Raw genomic sequence first — 18,505 nt, forward strand, 5'->3', positions numbered from 1 at the left:
ATCATTTACAGACATATATGGTCGTGAATAAAAAGTTTAAGACATGAATTAAGTATATTAGAGTAACTCCAACCATAGAGTCAAAAGTTAAAATAGTGATATATAGGGCTGGGACTCTCGGACCGAAAACCAGAAGAACCGAATTGAAATGGTCGGTTTGGTGCAGTTCCTAGCTGTCAGTGTTCGATTTATTTCCAGAACCGAACCGTTTAGTAAGTTCTCGATTCGGTTTCAGTTCTTAGTTCCGGAAGAGGGTCAAACCCGATGGAACCGATACCTGTAGTCAAACCCTCGAATCATATTTCAATCACCCGACCATCGACCTCAGCTACAACCGATTCTCACCGTCTAGAACCTCTACCTCAACAACAACCGGTTCAAGGGTCAGATCCGACTGCAAAGATTCAAATGAGGATTCAGATTAATCCGACTGCGAAGATTCCCCTAAGCAGTTCGTTGTGTTTGCAGTACAACCGCATGGTCCCGTCGGTGGAGACACCGTGCTCGTTGAAGTCCGAGATGTAGAAGACGAGGCCTACTATGCAGTGTAACGGGTGGAGAGGGTAGAGATGGAACTGGAAAATTGCCTGTTTTTGGGGTTTTTTTTCAACTTCATCAAGGAATCATTAAAACCGGAAAACCGAACCGAAGGTTCTCGATTTCTGTTCTCGTCGGTTCCGACACTGTCAACTATAACAATCGAACCGAAGTTCCCTTTCTGGTTCAGGCAAATTTTTGCATTTTCATAACCGATCCCAGCCCTAGTGATTTTTTTTTTTAAAGGGCCCTATATTATATAAAATAATTATGTATGATACATAAATACATAAATTCATATAGTAGTTAAATAATTATCCAAAATAATTAATTTATAAAATGACTTTGAGTTTTGACTTCATTATTAAAGATGCTCTTATGAACATCAGATGTCAAATAAAATTTCCATTTTTATTTAGATTAAACTATTTTTTTTAGATTAAATAGGATCAATTTCAACATTCGGAGTAATTATTTGAATTTTTTTTTGATGTCAAATGGTCCTTCACTATTTGCACATCATACTACTTGTTTTGGGTCAACACATGCCACTTGGTAATAATTCAATTACCACAAACAAAAATTGCACACATGAGTAATAGTAAATGTTTCAATTGCAGTATGATTACAAGCTAGTTAAAAAAAATGCATATAATTATCAAAGTAATTAATGGATAGAAGACTTGTGGCACGTGAGGTGGAGCCTTTTCCCTTTGGCTTCAGACGCCCAAAACGACGTCGTGGGATAATAATTTGGTTTCTGTCAATTTCATGTGCCAGGTGATGATGTCATTTGACGCTTTTGTTAAAGGGCGTCTGAGGTTGAAGTGACAAGTACGACATGCCTCCGAGTTTGGGACATGCCCAACCTCAGTCAGAGGCGTAATTTGCACCGCCTCCAGGTTATCTCAGGCGTGGAGGTCTAAAATAGACCGTGGTTTAAAATTTTAGACTTTTAAAAGGTACTATTATCTAAATAGTGAGGTCTATAATTTTTCTAACTCTAATATTTTGAGGTCTAAATTATAGACTTTAATATATTTTATTATTTTTAATTTGTATACTTCAAAATTATTAGAGTTTTCAATTATATTACTAATTCAAGTATACTTAGAATTATTTTTAGAGACAAAAATATGATTTTAATGATTGAAGAAATCTTACTGTATTGTTAGATAAGACTTTTCGAGTCCACGTGTCGATTCATACACAACTCTACAGATTACAGATTAGATTTTTATCTGCACAAATTATTTGTTTTTTTTTTATTATAAAGAATAAAAGTAGTAAAGTATTATTGTAATGGCTCATTTTGTATTATACTTCATAGTTATATTTAGTTGATGTATCATACCACTAATAAATAATAATAATTATAATAAATTATGTCAAATTTATTTCGTAAAATTAAAGATTACATGACCACTGAAGCTTTCATAAAATTAAAGATTTCATAAAATCAAATTTATTCAAAAAAAAAAAAAAAAGGAACGGTTGGCGGGTTGGGAAAACTTTGGATCAATTATGCAATCATGCAACATGAAGCTTAATGTGGGCTACCTTTGCTAGTCTATATTTAGACCAAGAAATGGACTTTAGATCTCCATTGAGCTTTTTTATAATAGACCCGATCCATGATTGGAGATGGGTTTTGCTCAACCATGGTCTAAATTATGGACTTTGAACCTTCTATTGGAGATAGCATAAGGGAAAAAGACCAAAGCCAAAAGGTGAAGTTCATAAGCTATCTTTCTGGATTCCCTAGGTTGATCTCGGTCTATGAGAAAGAACCGAGTATCAAACCAATATAGTTGGTTTTCAATAAAGGAAAAAATCGATTCTCCTCAACATTTCCTCATACATTGAGTCCCATTTAAAATGAAAGCTGAAGAAAAAAAAACTAGACTTCTTGATTCAAAACTTAGTTTTTTTTGTTTTGAATAAAAGACTGGTGCGGCTGCCCTCAAGCCCCTCAAGCCTTGATTAATGAAACTGTCGAATACAGGGGGGGACATTGAGCCTAAACCCTTGATTACAATAAACATCTAGAGTATTTTCCGAAATAATATCAGAAATCTCTACAGGAGACTTGTATTCTAACAAGCACCAACTAGCAAAGAGTGCACAATGAGCTACTCCATTTGCTTTAACATAGCAGTGACATAGCGGAAAGATAACTCGATATGTAACCCGATTACAACATAGCATAAGTACTAACTTTAGCACAGCTTGATTCAAAACTTAGTTTAATGAGGGTAAAACAGCTTTAGATGAGAATCTTCTTTGCAGTCTCCTAAAGCCTCAACACAAAAATTCAAGGCAAAACAATGTCAATTGAGTTCAAGGTACCCGACAAGCAATCGGACACCTACGGTGCGTCTCAACTTTAATTGTTAGGAATTGGTTTTTCTTCAACCATATTCATGGTTTTGTAATGTTTTTTTTTTGTTTTTTTTTTTATAAGGGGTTTTGGTCTCATGTCTCCCCCTTTTAATGTTTGATCTCTCTTTTATTTAATAAAATTTTCTTTCACCAAAAAAAAATAATAATAATAAAAAGACTTCTTGATTCTCTATAAACTCGGGGTGAACCAAGTTAATTTTCGTAATTCATCCAAGGTTTTAGTCTCCAGAAAACATTCAAACTGGGAAAGACGCAAATAAAGATCCTCACGCAGAAGAGATCGCTTATGAATGGTTCCATCAGCTAGGTAATAGACGCACATCTCACCTGATATATATGCTTCTGAAGCATGTATGTGATGATGTTCTGTAATTGTGTTTGTTGCAAAGAAATGTAATTATTCCCTTTTAACTCCAACTCATTGATCTCGTTCACAGGAAACGACCAGGAACCAGAGTCTCCCAAAAACAATATTTGATCCCCCAGGTGTTGTAGCCTAAGAAACTCGCCATTCTTTATCTCAAGCTTGTATAGTTTAAAATCACTTGTCTTGTTACCGCCATGATAATCTTTAGATAATTGATGGATCAGCAAGACTTCATTGTTGGTAGATTCTAACATTAGCGAATACCGTAACCCTTCTAAAGAACCTGGATAGTAATCATAGACCGACTTCAATTCCACTTCATGATCCCCAAAGCTTATAGTACGAGCTTGAACGACGATGCCATCCTCATTAATTATGACTACTCTCAACTTCAATCAAGATATATAGAGCACCACCAGAGAATAACACATCGACAAGAGTGTGTGGTTTTTCTCATCTAATACCTCAAAGCCCATACTCCATCGTTTGTATCCAGGCTTACACAAAAACAATGTCGTAAAATAAACCGATGCCACCATACAATATTCTGAATTGATATCCGAGGTAGATAGGCGCAAAATGTTGCTGGAAACAGGAGGTAGGATAATATTGTTCTTCATTGACTTCCTCGTCCTTTCTGTACTTGCTCTGATAGGTGGAAGTTGGAATTGAGCTCTGGAGATTGGGTTTAGTAGAAAATTTTCAGCTAGTAGCCCTTTTTTGTTTATCACAATCAACCAACCTTTAGAAGACCATTAACCACCCTCCATGAAGTGGCTTTGGCAGCCTCAACTTGTTAACTTTGCCATCATGGAGGCTATAAAAGCTTAAGTACGCAATTTGTGGACTGAGTTTGAGATGAATATTGAGGAAGATATAACCAAGGGAGTTGGTGTGGAGCACCACGAATGTCTTTTTGCATAACAATTGATCTCCAAGACTTGCAGATGACGCTTAAACGTATTCGATCCTTGAAGTTCAGATGTTGTAGAACCGCCTCCATGATATCATCCATGGGGTATTTGCCGACAGCTATATCCATTGATATATTTTGTCTTTTTGGCTATGTTAGCTCAAAAATCATCTCGGCCGCGTGTTACTAGGCCGAGGGCTTCTTTAGCTTACACGTGTCCTTCTGGAGTGGTGACGAGTGCATAGGCATGCCAACTCGCGCCCGGTAGGCCAAGCGAGATTTTATTCTAGATTGTAGATCTTGCGCCGATCTGACTTCTGATCAATTGATTGTGGGCCGAGGAATGATCGATCTCGGCAGCGGGGTTCTCTCTGCCTTGAATGCAAGGACTTTGGCATGGATCGGCCTTACTTAGTTGCAATCTTCGTGCTGTGTAACTCGATGATTGAGGTGAAAGTGAAGTGATGATGATTCGTTTTTGTGATTTTGTATAAAGTAAATGACGTAAAGTAAACAACAGAAAATAAATAGCATAAACGAGAGTGCAGGTAAAGAAAGTACAGGAATGTAAAAGTGCAGCAAATAAAATACATGAAGATAAAGAACAAGAATGTAAACCGCGGGAATAAAGTGCAACAAAGTGACAAGCAAAAAGATAAATTACGGGAATGTAAAGAACGCCAATGTAAAGTACAGGAAATATAAATACCGGTAAAGAAAAAGATAAGATAAACACGTAAACATTGATAAGTGTTGCAAAACTGTTGAAATGTATTGAGATTACTCGCGTAGAACGTTTGGTCAAGGACCTCTAACAATGAATCTTATGGTCATTTTTATCGTGAAGCTAAACTACTGAATGAAGGAAAAGAAGCAATCGCAGCCTTTACAGCTAAGACCGAATTTATTACAAATAGAACAGTATTCATGTTTATGATATTTTTGACGTTATCAATGATTGATTCTTTCATGAGCAGTCAATCAGGCTTTGTTACAAATAGAAAGAATCAATCAGGCTTTGTAACTGATCAATGGCGGAGCCAGAAATTTTAGTTTGCTGGGGCACCAAAAAAAAAAATTAATCATAGCAAAACATTAAAAAACAGCTGTATATGTAATCTATATATTACAACGGCACGTAATTTTCTTCAATGAGATTTTATTGGTGTGAAAACCACATGAAAAGTATAGAAAAGAGAACTAGAAGAAGCCTATAGTACGTATATTAGTATTGTATTGTATGGAGATTTCATAGGTATTGTATATTTGTACTGTATTGTATGGAGAATTGTATATTGTCCCTTTTCTATACCAAAAAAAAAAATACAAAGTAAAATAAACTGCAAGAGTTGAACTAGGGACCTAGTGTTCACAACAAAAACTGTTGGGCCACTCTGCCAAATTGGGAACTATTAATCTTTGTAATCTAAGTTGTATTTGTATCAATCTCAGTGGGGCACAAGACCCACTAGGCCCCTTTGTGGCTCCGCCTCTGTAACTGATGATTGGCAATAAAACCCCTTAATGCTTATCAAGTGAATTAAACCAAGTTTTGGTAAATTTTCTCATGACAATCATGCTCTTTAATGTGCCGCGGCTAATTAGCCATGGTCATTCATTACCCTTGTGGTCCGCAGTCATTCATTAAGCCTTGTGAGTCATTTGATCTCAGTAACGGTTCTCCGAACACGTTATCTTCTCCATAAATTTGAAAATCAACTTTGTAAATCTTTAATGTGCCGGGCTAATTTGGGAATCAATTTGTAAATCTTTAACGAATTAGCCGCGGTCATTCATTACGCCTTATGGGTCTGGCCACCTATCTGCCACGTGAGCCTTGTCAAATATTGGTTCAAACAAGTTCTACGCCAAGCAGCAATAGACTCGATCACATCTGATGCTCTACATGTATGTATCGATGATCCTATACCTATCTCAGTGCAGGTTGCTTTTCCAATCGATCGGTAAACTAATATCTATGCTCTCCAGTCACCTTGCCATTAGGAAAACAAAACGGGAAATTTGAACCTAATTGGCTTGATTACACATGATATTCAAGTATCGGCGATTTTCTTAGGGTTCCCATAAAATTAAAAATGAAAGATAAAGAAATCTGAAAGGAATCAAATTTCATGCATGCATTAATTATGTGCCAAGTTACATCATATTTATCACTACGTACCGATTCTTTACCTTACCTTATATGACAGAGAGAATCATGAGGTGCTTTTTAAAGTTTCTCTTATCTTTTAAGAATATCTTTAATTAAAAGTTTCTCTTTTGGTTCTCACTTAACTTTTCTAGTAGTAAAGCGGCTATCCCTGTAAACCCTAGCTAACTCGATCATTGAGTTTAACCTTCAGGTTTCAACTGGTAAAAGCATTGAGGATGGCAATAACAGGAGAAGAAGAAGAGTGTTATGCAATAGGGATCGACTTGGGAACAACCTATTCGTGTGTGGCAGTTTGGCGGAACAATAATGCAGAAATCATACCAACGATCAGGGCAACAGGACAACTCCATCTTACGTTGCCTCACTGATAACGAGCGACTGGTAGGTGATGCAGCAGTTAACCAGGCCATCAGAAATCCCACTACCTCCATAATTTGGTAAGGTCCTCATCCATCAGTCACATATATTTTCATCAAACACATATTATATGTATACTTCATAGTCCGATCCAGATTGATTTTGCAGCATGTTAATCCTTTATTATTCTTTGATCGAGTGCATTGAGGAGGAGTTATATATCTGTGTCTACTTAAGATTGATTAGAGTTGAAGGTCATGGTAGTTACTTCTTAAGAAGCAGTTAAATCTATATTGACTTCCTCAAGGTTTTACTGTTTTTAGAACAAGCTTAGCTTATTAATCAGGATGATTGTTCAGAAAAACTTTCAGTATTTACCTTTTATTTTTCTGATTAAATAGTATTTCACTTTTGATATATATTGTAATATAATCGTCCAGCGTAAACCATACCTCTGATCAAAATTCTTTTAGTAATTGTGTTTCGTAAGTACACAAAACCGACAATATTTGAAACGATCAATGACCCTATAATTGCCGTTATTAGGGCTGTCATTCGTCGGTTCGAATCCGTTATAGGTATTACCAACTTCAAAACCAAAGCTTTTGGTTTCAAAACTGAGTTACCAATTACCAACCAAAATTTTCGGTTGTTAATTATATCTACTAAATTCGGTATTTCGGTTTTCGGTATTACAACTTTAGAACAACTAATTCTTTATAATATAAATTAGAATGAACAAAACTAGGTTTTTGAATTTTATAGTCATAAACTTTGTATTCATCTACTAATTATAGCTTTCTTTGTGTATTATAACATCAAGTTTTAGCAATTTTCAATAAAACTAGATTATTTAACCATCACTGACTGACTAGGGTACTTAACTATTAATGTAGTATATGTAGTAATGTTCATACTATTATAAAAGTTTTTATGTTTATTTCTTAATATAACATGTATGTGCATTGAAAACTGTATTATATAAATCTAATATTTAGATAATCGGATATCGGTATTTACCAAAACCAAACCAACTTTTTCGGTAATTTTCGATTTCAGTTTTTTCGGTCTCGGTTACCAAAAAGTCGGTTACCAACTTAAAATATCGGTTGGTATTCAGTTTGGAAATTACCAAACCAAGTGGCAGCCCTAGCCGTTATTCTCATATCAAACAATATGTTGAATGCACATATTATATTGACCAAGTAACATACATCTCACTACAAGCTAGGTAGTTTTGAATTTGAGAAACAGTTAATCACCATTATGTGAATTCATTTGCATTAGTGAACTATACATGTTCCTAAATTTGATATTAATTTGCAGATGCAAAGCGATTAATGTAGGAGATTTAGCGATGCCTCGGTTCAACATGATGTTAAGTTATTGCCATTCAAGGTCATGAAGGGGCAGAAAATAAGCCCAAGATTCTGATTAAACACAATGGGAAGACGAAACAGTTTGCTCCAGAAGAAATCTCATCCATGATTCTCGCAAAGATGCGTGAGACTGCTGAAGCTTACCTTGGATCACATGTAAAGAATGCAGTTATCACTGTCCCTGCTTACTTCAATAACTCACAACGTCAGGCTACGAAGAATGCTGGTCTTATTGCAGGGTTAAAAGTGATGCGAATTATTATACGAACCAACAGCTGCAGCAATTGCCTATGGCCTTGACAAGAAGGCCAGAGAAATGTGATGATATATGATTTGGGTGGAGGTACTTTAGATGTGTCACTACTTAACCCTAGGTGACGGTATCTTTGACGTCAAGGCCACAGCTGGAGACACTCACCTTGGTGGTGAAGATTTTGATAACAAATGGTGAGTTATTGTGTTGAGCAGTTCAAGAGAAGCACAAATTGGACGTTAGTGGAAACTCCCGAGCTCTTATGAGGTTAAGAAGTTCTTGTGAGAAAGCAAAGAGGAGACTTTCATTTACATCTTCAATTGACATTGAAATTGACTGTTTGGATCAGGGCATTGATTTTAGCACAAATCTTACCCGTGCAAAATTTGAACAACTGAACATGAATTTCTTCAAAAAATGTATGGATCCTGTACATAAGTGTTTGAGCGATGCTGGCATGGGTGTGGACAGTGTGGATGATGTTGTTCTTGCTGGTGGCTCTTCTAGAATTCCGAAGGTGCAAGAGCTATTGCAGGATGTGTTCAATGGGAAGGAGTTGTGCAAGGGCATAAATCCAGATGAGGCGATTGCATATGGAGCAGCTGTTCAAGCTGCAGTCTTAAACGGGTGTGGAAAGCAAAATGGGAATAGGCTTCAAGATGCAGTCTTAAATGGGTGTGGCCGGATTCCAAATGGGAATAGGCTTCAAGACTTCACTCTCTTGGATGTCACACCTCTCTCACTTGGCATACAGGTTTGTGAGTATGATCATGATGATGATCATTATTTTGCCGAATGTACTCATGATCGGATGTCCGTTTTGATTCCAAGAAACACCAGAATTCCCATCAAGATGAACAGGAACTTTACTACTGTGTATGACCACCAACGTAGCGTGTTGTTCCCTGTATATGAAGGTGAGAGTAAGAAAACCTCAAATAATAACTTTTTGGGTGAATTTGAGCTCTGCCATATTCCTCCAGCTCCCAAGTGTGTTCCTAAGCTTGATGTTTGCTTTGATATTGATGCCAACGGCATTCTTAATGTCTCTGCTGAAGACAAGTCCACTGGCAACAAGAAAGGGATTACAATAAACACTAAGACAAGAACCTCCGGGTCATATGAAGGTAAGAGTGAAACTGAGAGTGAACTTGAGAGTGTAACTGAGAATGAAGGTGAAAGTGAAAAAACCTCTTATAAAAACTCCATGGGTGAGTTTGTGCTCAACAACATTTCTCCAGCTCCCAAGCATGTTTCTAAGTTTGATGTCTATGTTGAAGACAAGTCCACTAAAGGGATTACAATCAACACTGAGACAAGAACTATGAGGTATTGAAATTTTATTTTTATGACCATGTATGAGCTAAGTCTCAACCGATCTTGTTTACGCCATTTTCATCTGTTGTTGCAGGAATGGAAGATCCTTCTCGCATAAGCTTAAAACCATGGCAAATAGGTGGCGTGGTTATGTTATTAAGAAATTTGGTCTTCTTAGGTAGATTGACCAAATTTTGAGTTGTGTATGCCTCTCGTATCATCTTTTCGTTATCCAACATTTGTTGTTTCATTCCTTTTTTGCTAGTTTTTTTTTTTTTTTTTCCTATGGTGGAAGGGTTGCCTTATTTTTATGGGTGGAAAAAAACATGAAAGATAATGAGTGCCTCTTTTTCTTATCTTTCAGTACTATGTTTGTTTTGGAAGCAGTCTTGGCCTAGTCCCCCGCTTCTCAAAGGATCTTAGTTATTTTCTGTACTTTGCAATTTTGTATTTTCTCTTGGCAAGGTTTGGTTTAGCCCCCCTTGCTATGTATCCTTTTTTCTTGATTATTAATAAATTTTTGCTAGTTTCTTGTTTATGTGTTTACTTGTGGGAGGAGAATGATCCGCTCCTCTCTTGTTCTTTCTGTTGGTTAGGTTTATGTTCTACCTGGTGGCATTGTAACTTCTACAACGCAACTAGTACAACTGGTAATTTACGACTCAACTACTCAACCAGTCAAAGTGAAAACATTTCACTCACAAATAAGCACTAATGCCACCAAATTAAATGATATTATGTTACTGTTTTTAATTAAATTTAACAGGATTGATATCTATAGGATTTCATTTAATCTGAGAACACTTTGAGATCTTATTCTTAAGATGACGTACACGTATTTCAAATTTTATTTGTGTTGGGATATATTACACTTCTTATAAACAACATTGATCCTTGTGGGCTTATCACAGAAACCAAAGGAAAATAGAGGGCCTAATTACGTACAGAGTCCGTCACAGAATTCTGGAACATAGAGAGGATCAGAGGAACCAAATCGCAAATAAATATTTTCTGAGATTTAAAAGATTATAGGTCTTACAAATAATAAACAATAAATTCTTGGTGTACAAGATAAGCATTGAATCTAAGATCTCTCGTATATATAGATATGCTCGTAGGTATTTCCCTTTTCAGGATTTTAAGACCTTCCTGTTTAGTTCCAAAACTTTTCTCTTAAGTAACGCCATATATACCCATGAACCTAACATTATAAAACCTAGGTAAGGAGAAAGCCAAAACATTCACCAAGTGTCCAAACAATTAGTCTCCAGGACCAGTTTTCTTCGATCTTCTTTTATATATTTTTCTCTAAGTTCTTGAAACAATGGCAGGTGGTGGAGAGGATCATGCAATAGGGATTGACTTGGGGACAACCTATTCGTGCGTGGCAGTGTGGCAGCACGATCGAGTTGAGATAATAGTGAACGATCAAGGCAACAGAACTACTCCATCTTATGTTGCCTTCACTGATACTGAGCAATTGGTAGGAGATGCAGCACTTAACCAGATCATCAAAAACCCTACCAACTCGGTCTTTGGTATAATCTTCAAGCTAAGTAATCTCACATGCATCCACAAATATATCAATTAACACTTAAATAGTCTTCAATAAGTTTTATATACCTGCGTGTGCTTTCTTTTTGTTTTTTTTCTTTCCTCAGCAAATTCTTGGTTATCAGCTTGTCTATCGTAGTTTCGTAACGTTAGTTAGCCTGAGATTTTGTTTTTTACAAGTTTGATTTAGGTCCTGCTAATAAGTGCCTCAAGAAGCCAATTACACTTCTCGGGTGGGTATGAAAACCATTCTACTTGTTTTTGTTTTCTAGTCCACGACCATTAATAGTATAAGTTTTCCATTCGCAAATGGAAAATCTTGAATTGGACTCTCGTTATCTTTCATGGAAAATTTATCACTTTTTGTATAATTTATATATATATATATATATATATATATAAACACATCTTTCGACAACTAGTAACATGCGTAGTAGTATAACTGTAAAGCAGGTAAAATTAATTGAACTGTCTCATCTCATGCATGTAATGCTTTGAAATTGCCCATATATTTCATAGAAGTCTGATTCTGTTCCACAATTTTACCATTTGCAGATGCTAAGCGATTGATAGGTAGAAGATTTAGCGATGCATGTGTTCAAAGTGATATGAAGCTTTGGCCATTCAAGGTCATTGAAGGTCCTAATGACAAGCCCATTATTGTTGTGCAAGACAAGGGCCAAGAGAAACACTTCGCTGCTGAAGAAATATCATCCATGGTACTCGCAAAGATGCATAAAGTTGCTGAGGCCTATCTTGGATCAAGTGTAAAAAATGCTGTTATTACTGTCCCTGCTTACTTTAATGACGCACAACGTCAGGCTACCAAAAATGCTGCTGAAATGGCTGACCTAAATGTGATTCGTATAATAAATGAACCAACTGCTGCAGCCATTGCTTACGGCCTTGATAAGAAAACCGGTTCAGAGAGCAAAAGAACTGTGATGATATTTGATTTAGGTGGTGGTACTTTAGATGTGTCACTACTAGTAATAGGTCATGGCGTCTTTGATGTGATGGCCACCGCTGGAGACACTCATCTTGGAGGTGAAGATTTTGATAACAAAATGGTGAACTATTGTGCCGAGCAATTCAAGAGGAAGCACGACTTGGACGTTAGTGGGAACTTGAGAGCTCTTACGAGGTTGAAAAATGCTTGTGAGAAGGCAAAGAGGAGACTGTCATTCGCATCTTCAGTTGACATCGACATTGATTGTTTGGACCAGGGTGTAGATTTCAGTGCAACTATTACCCGTGCCAAATTTGAACAACTGAACATGGAATTCTTTAAAAAGTGCATGGAGCCTGTGAAGAAGTGTTTGAGCGATGCTGGCATGGACGCAAGCAGTGTGGATGATGTTGTTCTTGCTGGCGGCTCTTCTAGAATTCCCATGGTGCAACAGCTACTACAAGACTTGTTCCATGGGAAGGAGTTGTGCAAGGGCATCAATCCGGATGAGGCGGTTGCCTATGGAGCCGCCGCTCAAGCTGCAGTCTTAAGTGCTTGTGGTCACAATAATGGGAATAGGCTTCAACTTTTCACTCTCTGTGATGTCACCCCTCTGTCACTTGGGTTGGAGAGTACCGAACCTGACAGTTTCAGGAAACACATGAATTTTTTGATCCCAAGAAATTCCAGCATCCCTGTAATGAAGAAGAGCACTTTCACTACAATTTATGATAACCAAGCTTCCATAAGCTTTCCCATCTACGAGGGTGAGAGTACTACACCTGCAGAGAATAACTTTTTGGGTGAATTTTCCCTTGATGACATTCCTGCAGCTCCTGCGGGAGCTCCTAATTTTGAGGTTTGCTTCGATATTGATGCAAATGGTATCTTGAATGTCTCTGCCGAGGACATGTCTACTGGAAGAAAGAAGGGGATTACAATCAATATGGAAAAAAGAAGCTTGGGAACTGAGAAGATGATGTGACAATTTATATTCTTGTTCAAGGCTATTACTGTACTACCTTGCTGGTTATTTTGCTAACAGATTTTTCTTGTTTCATTCTTCTTTAAGGCTATTACAAGTGTTTTTCATTACTGCATCGATACAATTTTTATAACTTGGTGATGTTGAAAGCAATATTTACAGAATCCATAAGACATAAGAATTAAAAATTATCATCATGCCAAAAAATGATCCGCTATGCTGCTCAAACTACTGCATTGATTTTGTAAGAGCCTATTCAATGACACCCAACTAACAAGAAGCACTGATAGTTTCAACGTTTTTCCTATTGAAACATGGATGGGCAACCGTATAACAATTAAGTTTCCTCTTACATTTGGGAGAAACTTTTCCGAGCATATTGTGAATCCCTATTGCATTAGTTTTCCAATTCTAAACCAGAAAAGGAGTATCCACAGACACATAATATAAATAGGGGGCAGAGGGGCAAGGCTTATTCACATCTCAAATCTTCTAAAAACTTTGAAAAGCACTCAAATCTCCCAAACCCTCAAACCTTGAAACCAATAACCATGTCGACTGAAATTGGGAACAAGAAGCTAACCCTGACCAGCTGCGACGGAGATGATTTCCAGATTAGAGAGGCGGTTGCCCTTGAATCGCAGACCATCAAGCACATGGTGGAGGACGGCTGCGCCGATAATGCGATCCCCTTGCCCAACGTCACCGGCGCCATCCTAGCCAAGGTCATCGAGTACTGCAAGAGGCACGTTGAGGACAAGGAAAGCAAGAATGAAGACAATAAGAATGATCAGGAGGAGTCTCTCAAGAAATTCGACGCCGATTTCGTGGACGTCGACCAGGGCGTCCTGTTCGATCTGATATTGGCAGCAAACTATCTGAACATCAAGGGGCTGCTGGACTTGACATGCCAGACTGTGGCAGACATGATAAAGGGAAAGACTCCCGAACAAATTCGCGAGAAATTCAACATCAAGAATGACTTCACTCCTCAGGAAGAAGAGGAGGTTCGAAGGGAGAACGCATGGGCTTTTGACTGAAGCTGATCGATCGTTATATAACTACAATTAATATTTGTTTTGTTTTGTTCTTTATTTGGAGAGCTTTTATTGTGTTTTAGAATAATTGAAACACCTGTTTGTTTCTGAAATCTTAGTTACCAACATACATTGATTTTGATTATTAGTTCACCAGTTCATGATTTGTTATTGATTCACCTGTTTGTTGCTTAAATCTTATGTAATGACTAATGAGTAGTAATGACCCCTTGATAACAGTAGATCACATGACTGTGAAAATAATAATTCCAACTTCTATCATCAAAAATAATAGTTCCACACAATGCAATGAATAATAGAAGTCAACAACGCACCATCGATATGAAGGTAAAGAAGCCCACAGGCAATTCTTCCTACAATTCTATAAACTAATCTTTCCCAATCCAGATGTCCATGATTAATTGGATCAGAAAACAATTTTGTTACACCAGAAAAGATGCAACTTAGGAAACTATATAAATCTTAGCTTTTTAGTTTGCAAAACAATCCATACTTACCTAGCAACTTTCCCTTAAGACCTGTAATACGTATGATTCGTATTTTAGTCGCCAAGCAGTACTACAGGATGCATATCATAACTGATTTATATTAGGGGTTCGGATTCTAGCAATTTTGCCAATTTCTTTTTGGATTACACCAGCTTTAGTCCAAGTGCATCATCTCTAAAGTTTAAGGGATCGGAATTGCAATCACATCAGCATTCTCAAGTTCGGACATATCTCCAAGAATATCTCCAACTCCAAGTATGCTCCTTCCTTGACGTGGCTTGTGAGTTTGTAATCAGAGAGACTCAGAAAGGTAAGTAGTTATTGCAATTTAGCAGGGAGCATTAAACAGGGGAGCCCAATATGTTTTACCCTAGAATATGTAAATGACTGATCTCCAGATGACGCAGTATTCGACCACATAAACTCATCTGTAGTAGAATCATCACCATCTGAAATCTTATTATGTAAGAATAAGATATTTTCCTCTACAAAACCCAAATGGCCAAATCACTGGTTGAGCTAAACCATTGAAAAATGTACGTATTGTCCAGGATAAATGCTTAGCTAGTTGCAACTTTCCTACTCACCAAAGGTGGTTCACCACTCGATCACCAGTTGCTCCACAATTTCACCAGATTGTCTTCTATGACTGATACAAAATATATGTTTTACCTCATTGAACAAGGAAGGACATCATTAATCTCTTAGCCCCAACAACCAAGGCATGCCACTCAAATCATGTGAATTCATTTTACTGTGTAATTCATACAATTATGTTTTATGGTGGTTAACTTATAGCCTAAAGGTAAATCAATTTAAAAAAGTTTCCATAGCAATTGATCAACAAACAGACCAAAACAATGGGTACCATACCGATTAAGAATCTCCGATAGAAGGGTGAAGTTAGGTGCCAAAACATGATTGAGTTGCTTTGATGGTGGCCCATGACATCAATCATCAATATCTGTTTCCTACTCATTTGTTTTGATCCTCATTTCCTTTAGTACAAGCACACACTACCTTCCTTCTGTTGTTTGATACCCTGGAATTATTAATGCACAAACAGCAGTTTGATATGATGAGTATGGAACCAAACCCAATGAAGTTGCAACGAAATTCAATGTGGAATCAAACTAACACTACTCTGTTTCTGGTGAACTATTTGCAGCCCAATTTTGGGAAGAGGTCAAACGAGAACCGATTGACCAAAAACAAATTGAAGGACAAAGCAGTCCAAGAAACTATTGTCAACATTTAACACCAAATTTTGGTTATTTACTTATTTGTAGTAGGCAGTTATCATATTGACCACTACCCAAATTATTTAGTTTCCACCTCATCACCTCTACTAGTGATAAGGGTAACACCTCAAAATCAAATCACCAATCATGTCCGAGTTGTTTAGGCTTAGCCATCAACTTCAATACGTGCAGCCATTAGTCAACAGAAATAGTTTGACAAATCAAGATAAAAGAGTTTCATTTGCTAATTAAGATTGGGATAACATGGAACAAACTTATTCTGTGTATATATTGAGAGCATTAGCATTGAAACTTGGATAGTATTTATTTTGCATATCTCTTATTATGCGTAACGTGTTAATCAAACAATCGATTTTACAATAAGCGATCACGTGATTATTATATGTAAGTGAATGCTGTGAGAGAAGTTTAGTGATTTACTCTCTTGTTACACTTAAGAAACGAAAAGTTACAAAATAGTAAGAACTTCTTAAATGTAAGCGAAAATCACATATCTCCATATTGGATTTTGCCTCATTACACTTACAAAGACACAGCGCTTTTTTTTTTTTTTTTTTTTTTTTCTCTGGACAACAATGTAACTCTCTACTCCACCCCCACCCCATCCCTGATGTCAGTGAAATTTGAACCCGTGACCTCCACAGTGTTAGTTAGGCTAACTAACCAATAGGCGATGGCTCACCGACAACACAGCGTTGTTAATTAGCACTCAATTATTATTACAAATTAGAGATTAACTTACAATATTAGTGCCAAAAATCTAGCAGGTGATGAGAAAAGAAAGATACCACCAACAAGGAAAAACACATGTGGTTGCAGAACAGGTTGGGAGTTATTAAATAAAGTAAGAGATTCCAGAACATAATTAAGCTCATCTAATCACAATTATTTAGCCCTGTCCTTAATCACATCCATCCCCATCTCAGTAGGGTCAGTAGCCTGAAGTTCATAGCTGATGCCATCAAGAACTCTCCTCAACCCATCCTTGGAGGTTGCATACAGGATTTTTGCTCTAATCCTTGATTCACTTGGAGACCTGCAAACCCAAATTCACATCTCATGTAAATCCCCTACTTCTCTGATTAGACTAATCTGCCAAATATAATAGATAGTTATAAATGAGGCTCAATGGCTCATAGTGAATCCGGATATGAACAAACTAAATAGACCGAATTTTACAATACATTGTATCCTGTTAGAAAAAAAAAAATGAGGTTCATAATAGACCCGGATATGAACTAATCGCTATCACAATAGTTGAAATATGTCTAGTGCCTCAAGCAAGCATGACTCATACTTATCATACAAATGAGTATAGAAATTATTAGGTGTGCCAAGACTATTGAAAACCATGTACCCACCTATTAAGAATAATGATAATGATGTAATTGTACCTAATCATTATATAAAAAAGATGATATACCTAAATGGGGTATCCTAGCTAGCTCCAGTTTCCTACTTGGTTAACTATAAACATGATAAAACTAACTAATCACAGGGTTATAGAGTAATTAAATACTTGATCTTGATGAACATGAAAAGAATGGAGATGACTGACCAAGCAATGAAGAAGATTTTGCTCTTCTTGCAATTATCCACAGTGACGAAATCGAAATCGAAAACAGCATATCTGCAATCATCTTTGGGCAGAGAAGCTGCAAGATCATCATAGCTTTCACCAGGTCCACCCACCTTATCAACGGTCACAAGCCTCGATTCTTCATCAATCTTGTACACTATGTACCTAGCCACCTTCTTCCATTTCATCTCCAGGAATGAGTTCTTGCATTCATCAGTAACCACATCCCAGTTGTGGCCTATAACAAAGAACATAGATTGAACCCATAAACAATATTGATCAGATTAGCCAGAAAGTTAAAAACTTGATATAGTATGAGATATTAAGAAAAAATATTCAAAGGGAAAGTGATTGTACCATCTTGAAAGCCATTGCCATGGTTGCTGAAATTGAAAAGGGTAATGAGAAATTCCTGAGAGGACTTTATTTTTGAGGCTGCTGAGTCTACAAAGTTGAACTTGGTGTTTATATAAAGATTGGATTGCTGAAATGCCCCTTAATGTTGGCTCTTATTACAACTTTATCTATTCTAGATCTGTGCTGTGTAGACTAGATTTCAAGTGACCAAGTTGCCCCTAACATAGTTGATTTAATTTGTCGTTGAGTTGGTGACACTCGGCCTCTTGTCTCCGCCTATAGTTAAATCTTGTTTACCATCTTCCTTTTGGACCTTTTTACACCAAAAGGTCTTCATGTTATCATGTAATTTTCTTCCTTTAATCGAATACTATTTGCAAAAAGATAGTTGAACTCGAAACTTAGGGTGTAGAATAGTGGTTTTGCCTATATTATATCAATGTACCGATATATTAAATAGACTAGTTCGATTATGAGTTATACCGGTTCATGCATTGGTAGACTAGTTTAGAACTATTCTATCTCTCTATCAAACTAGTCTGTCTCTATATTGAACTAAATTTATTTTATAAAT

At 36.8% G+C, this 18,505-nt stretch overlaps 2 protein-coding genes and 2 pseudogenes across 3 annotated transcripts; 3 read left to right on the forward strand and 1 right to left on the reverse strand.

Annotated features, from left to right (window-relative positions):
• Positions 1 to 6,608: 6,608 nt before the first annotated feature.
• Positions 6,609 to 9,881, forward strand: LOC112170731 (annotated as a pseudogene).
• Positions 9,882 to 10,971: 1,090 nt separating this feature from the next.
• On the forward strand, positions 10,972 to 13,298 carry LOC112173817 (heat shock cognate 70 kDa protein). Of its 2 annotated transcripts, none has more exons than XM_024311499.2 (2): positions 10,972 to 11,237; positions 11,809 to 13,298. In XM_024311499.2, exons 1-2 carry the CDS (start codon positions 11,024 to 11,026, stop codon positions 13,185 to 13,187), a joined length of 1,593 nt encoding a protein of 530 aa, XP_024167267.1. In that variant the 5' UTR covers positions 10,972 to 11,023; the 3' UTR covers positions 13,188 to 13,298. The 2 variants fall into 2 exon arrangements, with proteins under 2 accessions (XP_024167267.1, XP_040363795.1); XM_040507861.1 differs by lacking the exon at positions 10,972 to 11,237 and adding an exon at positions 11,295 to 11,486.
• A 141-nt stretch (positions 13,299 to 13,439) lies between these two features.
• Positions 13,440 to 14,373, forward strand: LOC112173819 (SKP1-like protein 1A). The gene has a single exon (XM_024311500.2). It carries the CDS (start codon positions 13,739 to 13,741, stop codon positions 14,225 to 14,227), a length of 489 nt encoding a protein of 162 aa, XP_024167268.1. The 5' UTR covers positions 13,440 to 13,738; the 3' UTR covers positions 14,228 to 14,373.
• A 2,300-nt stretch (positions 14,374 to 16,673) lies between these two features.
• LOC112170732 lies at positions 16,674 to 17,967 on the reverse strand (annotated as a pseudogene).
• Positions 17,968 to 18,505: the final 538 nt, after the last annotated feature.

Source organism: Rosa chinensis, chromosome 6 (assembly GCF_002994745.2).
Source record: "Rosa chinensis cultivar Old Blush chromosome 6, RchiOBHm-V2, whole genome shotgun sequence".
Classification (NCBI taxonomy): Eukaryota; Viridiplantae; Streptophyta; class Magnoliopsida; order Rosales; family Rosaceae; genus Rosa; species Rosa chinensis.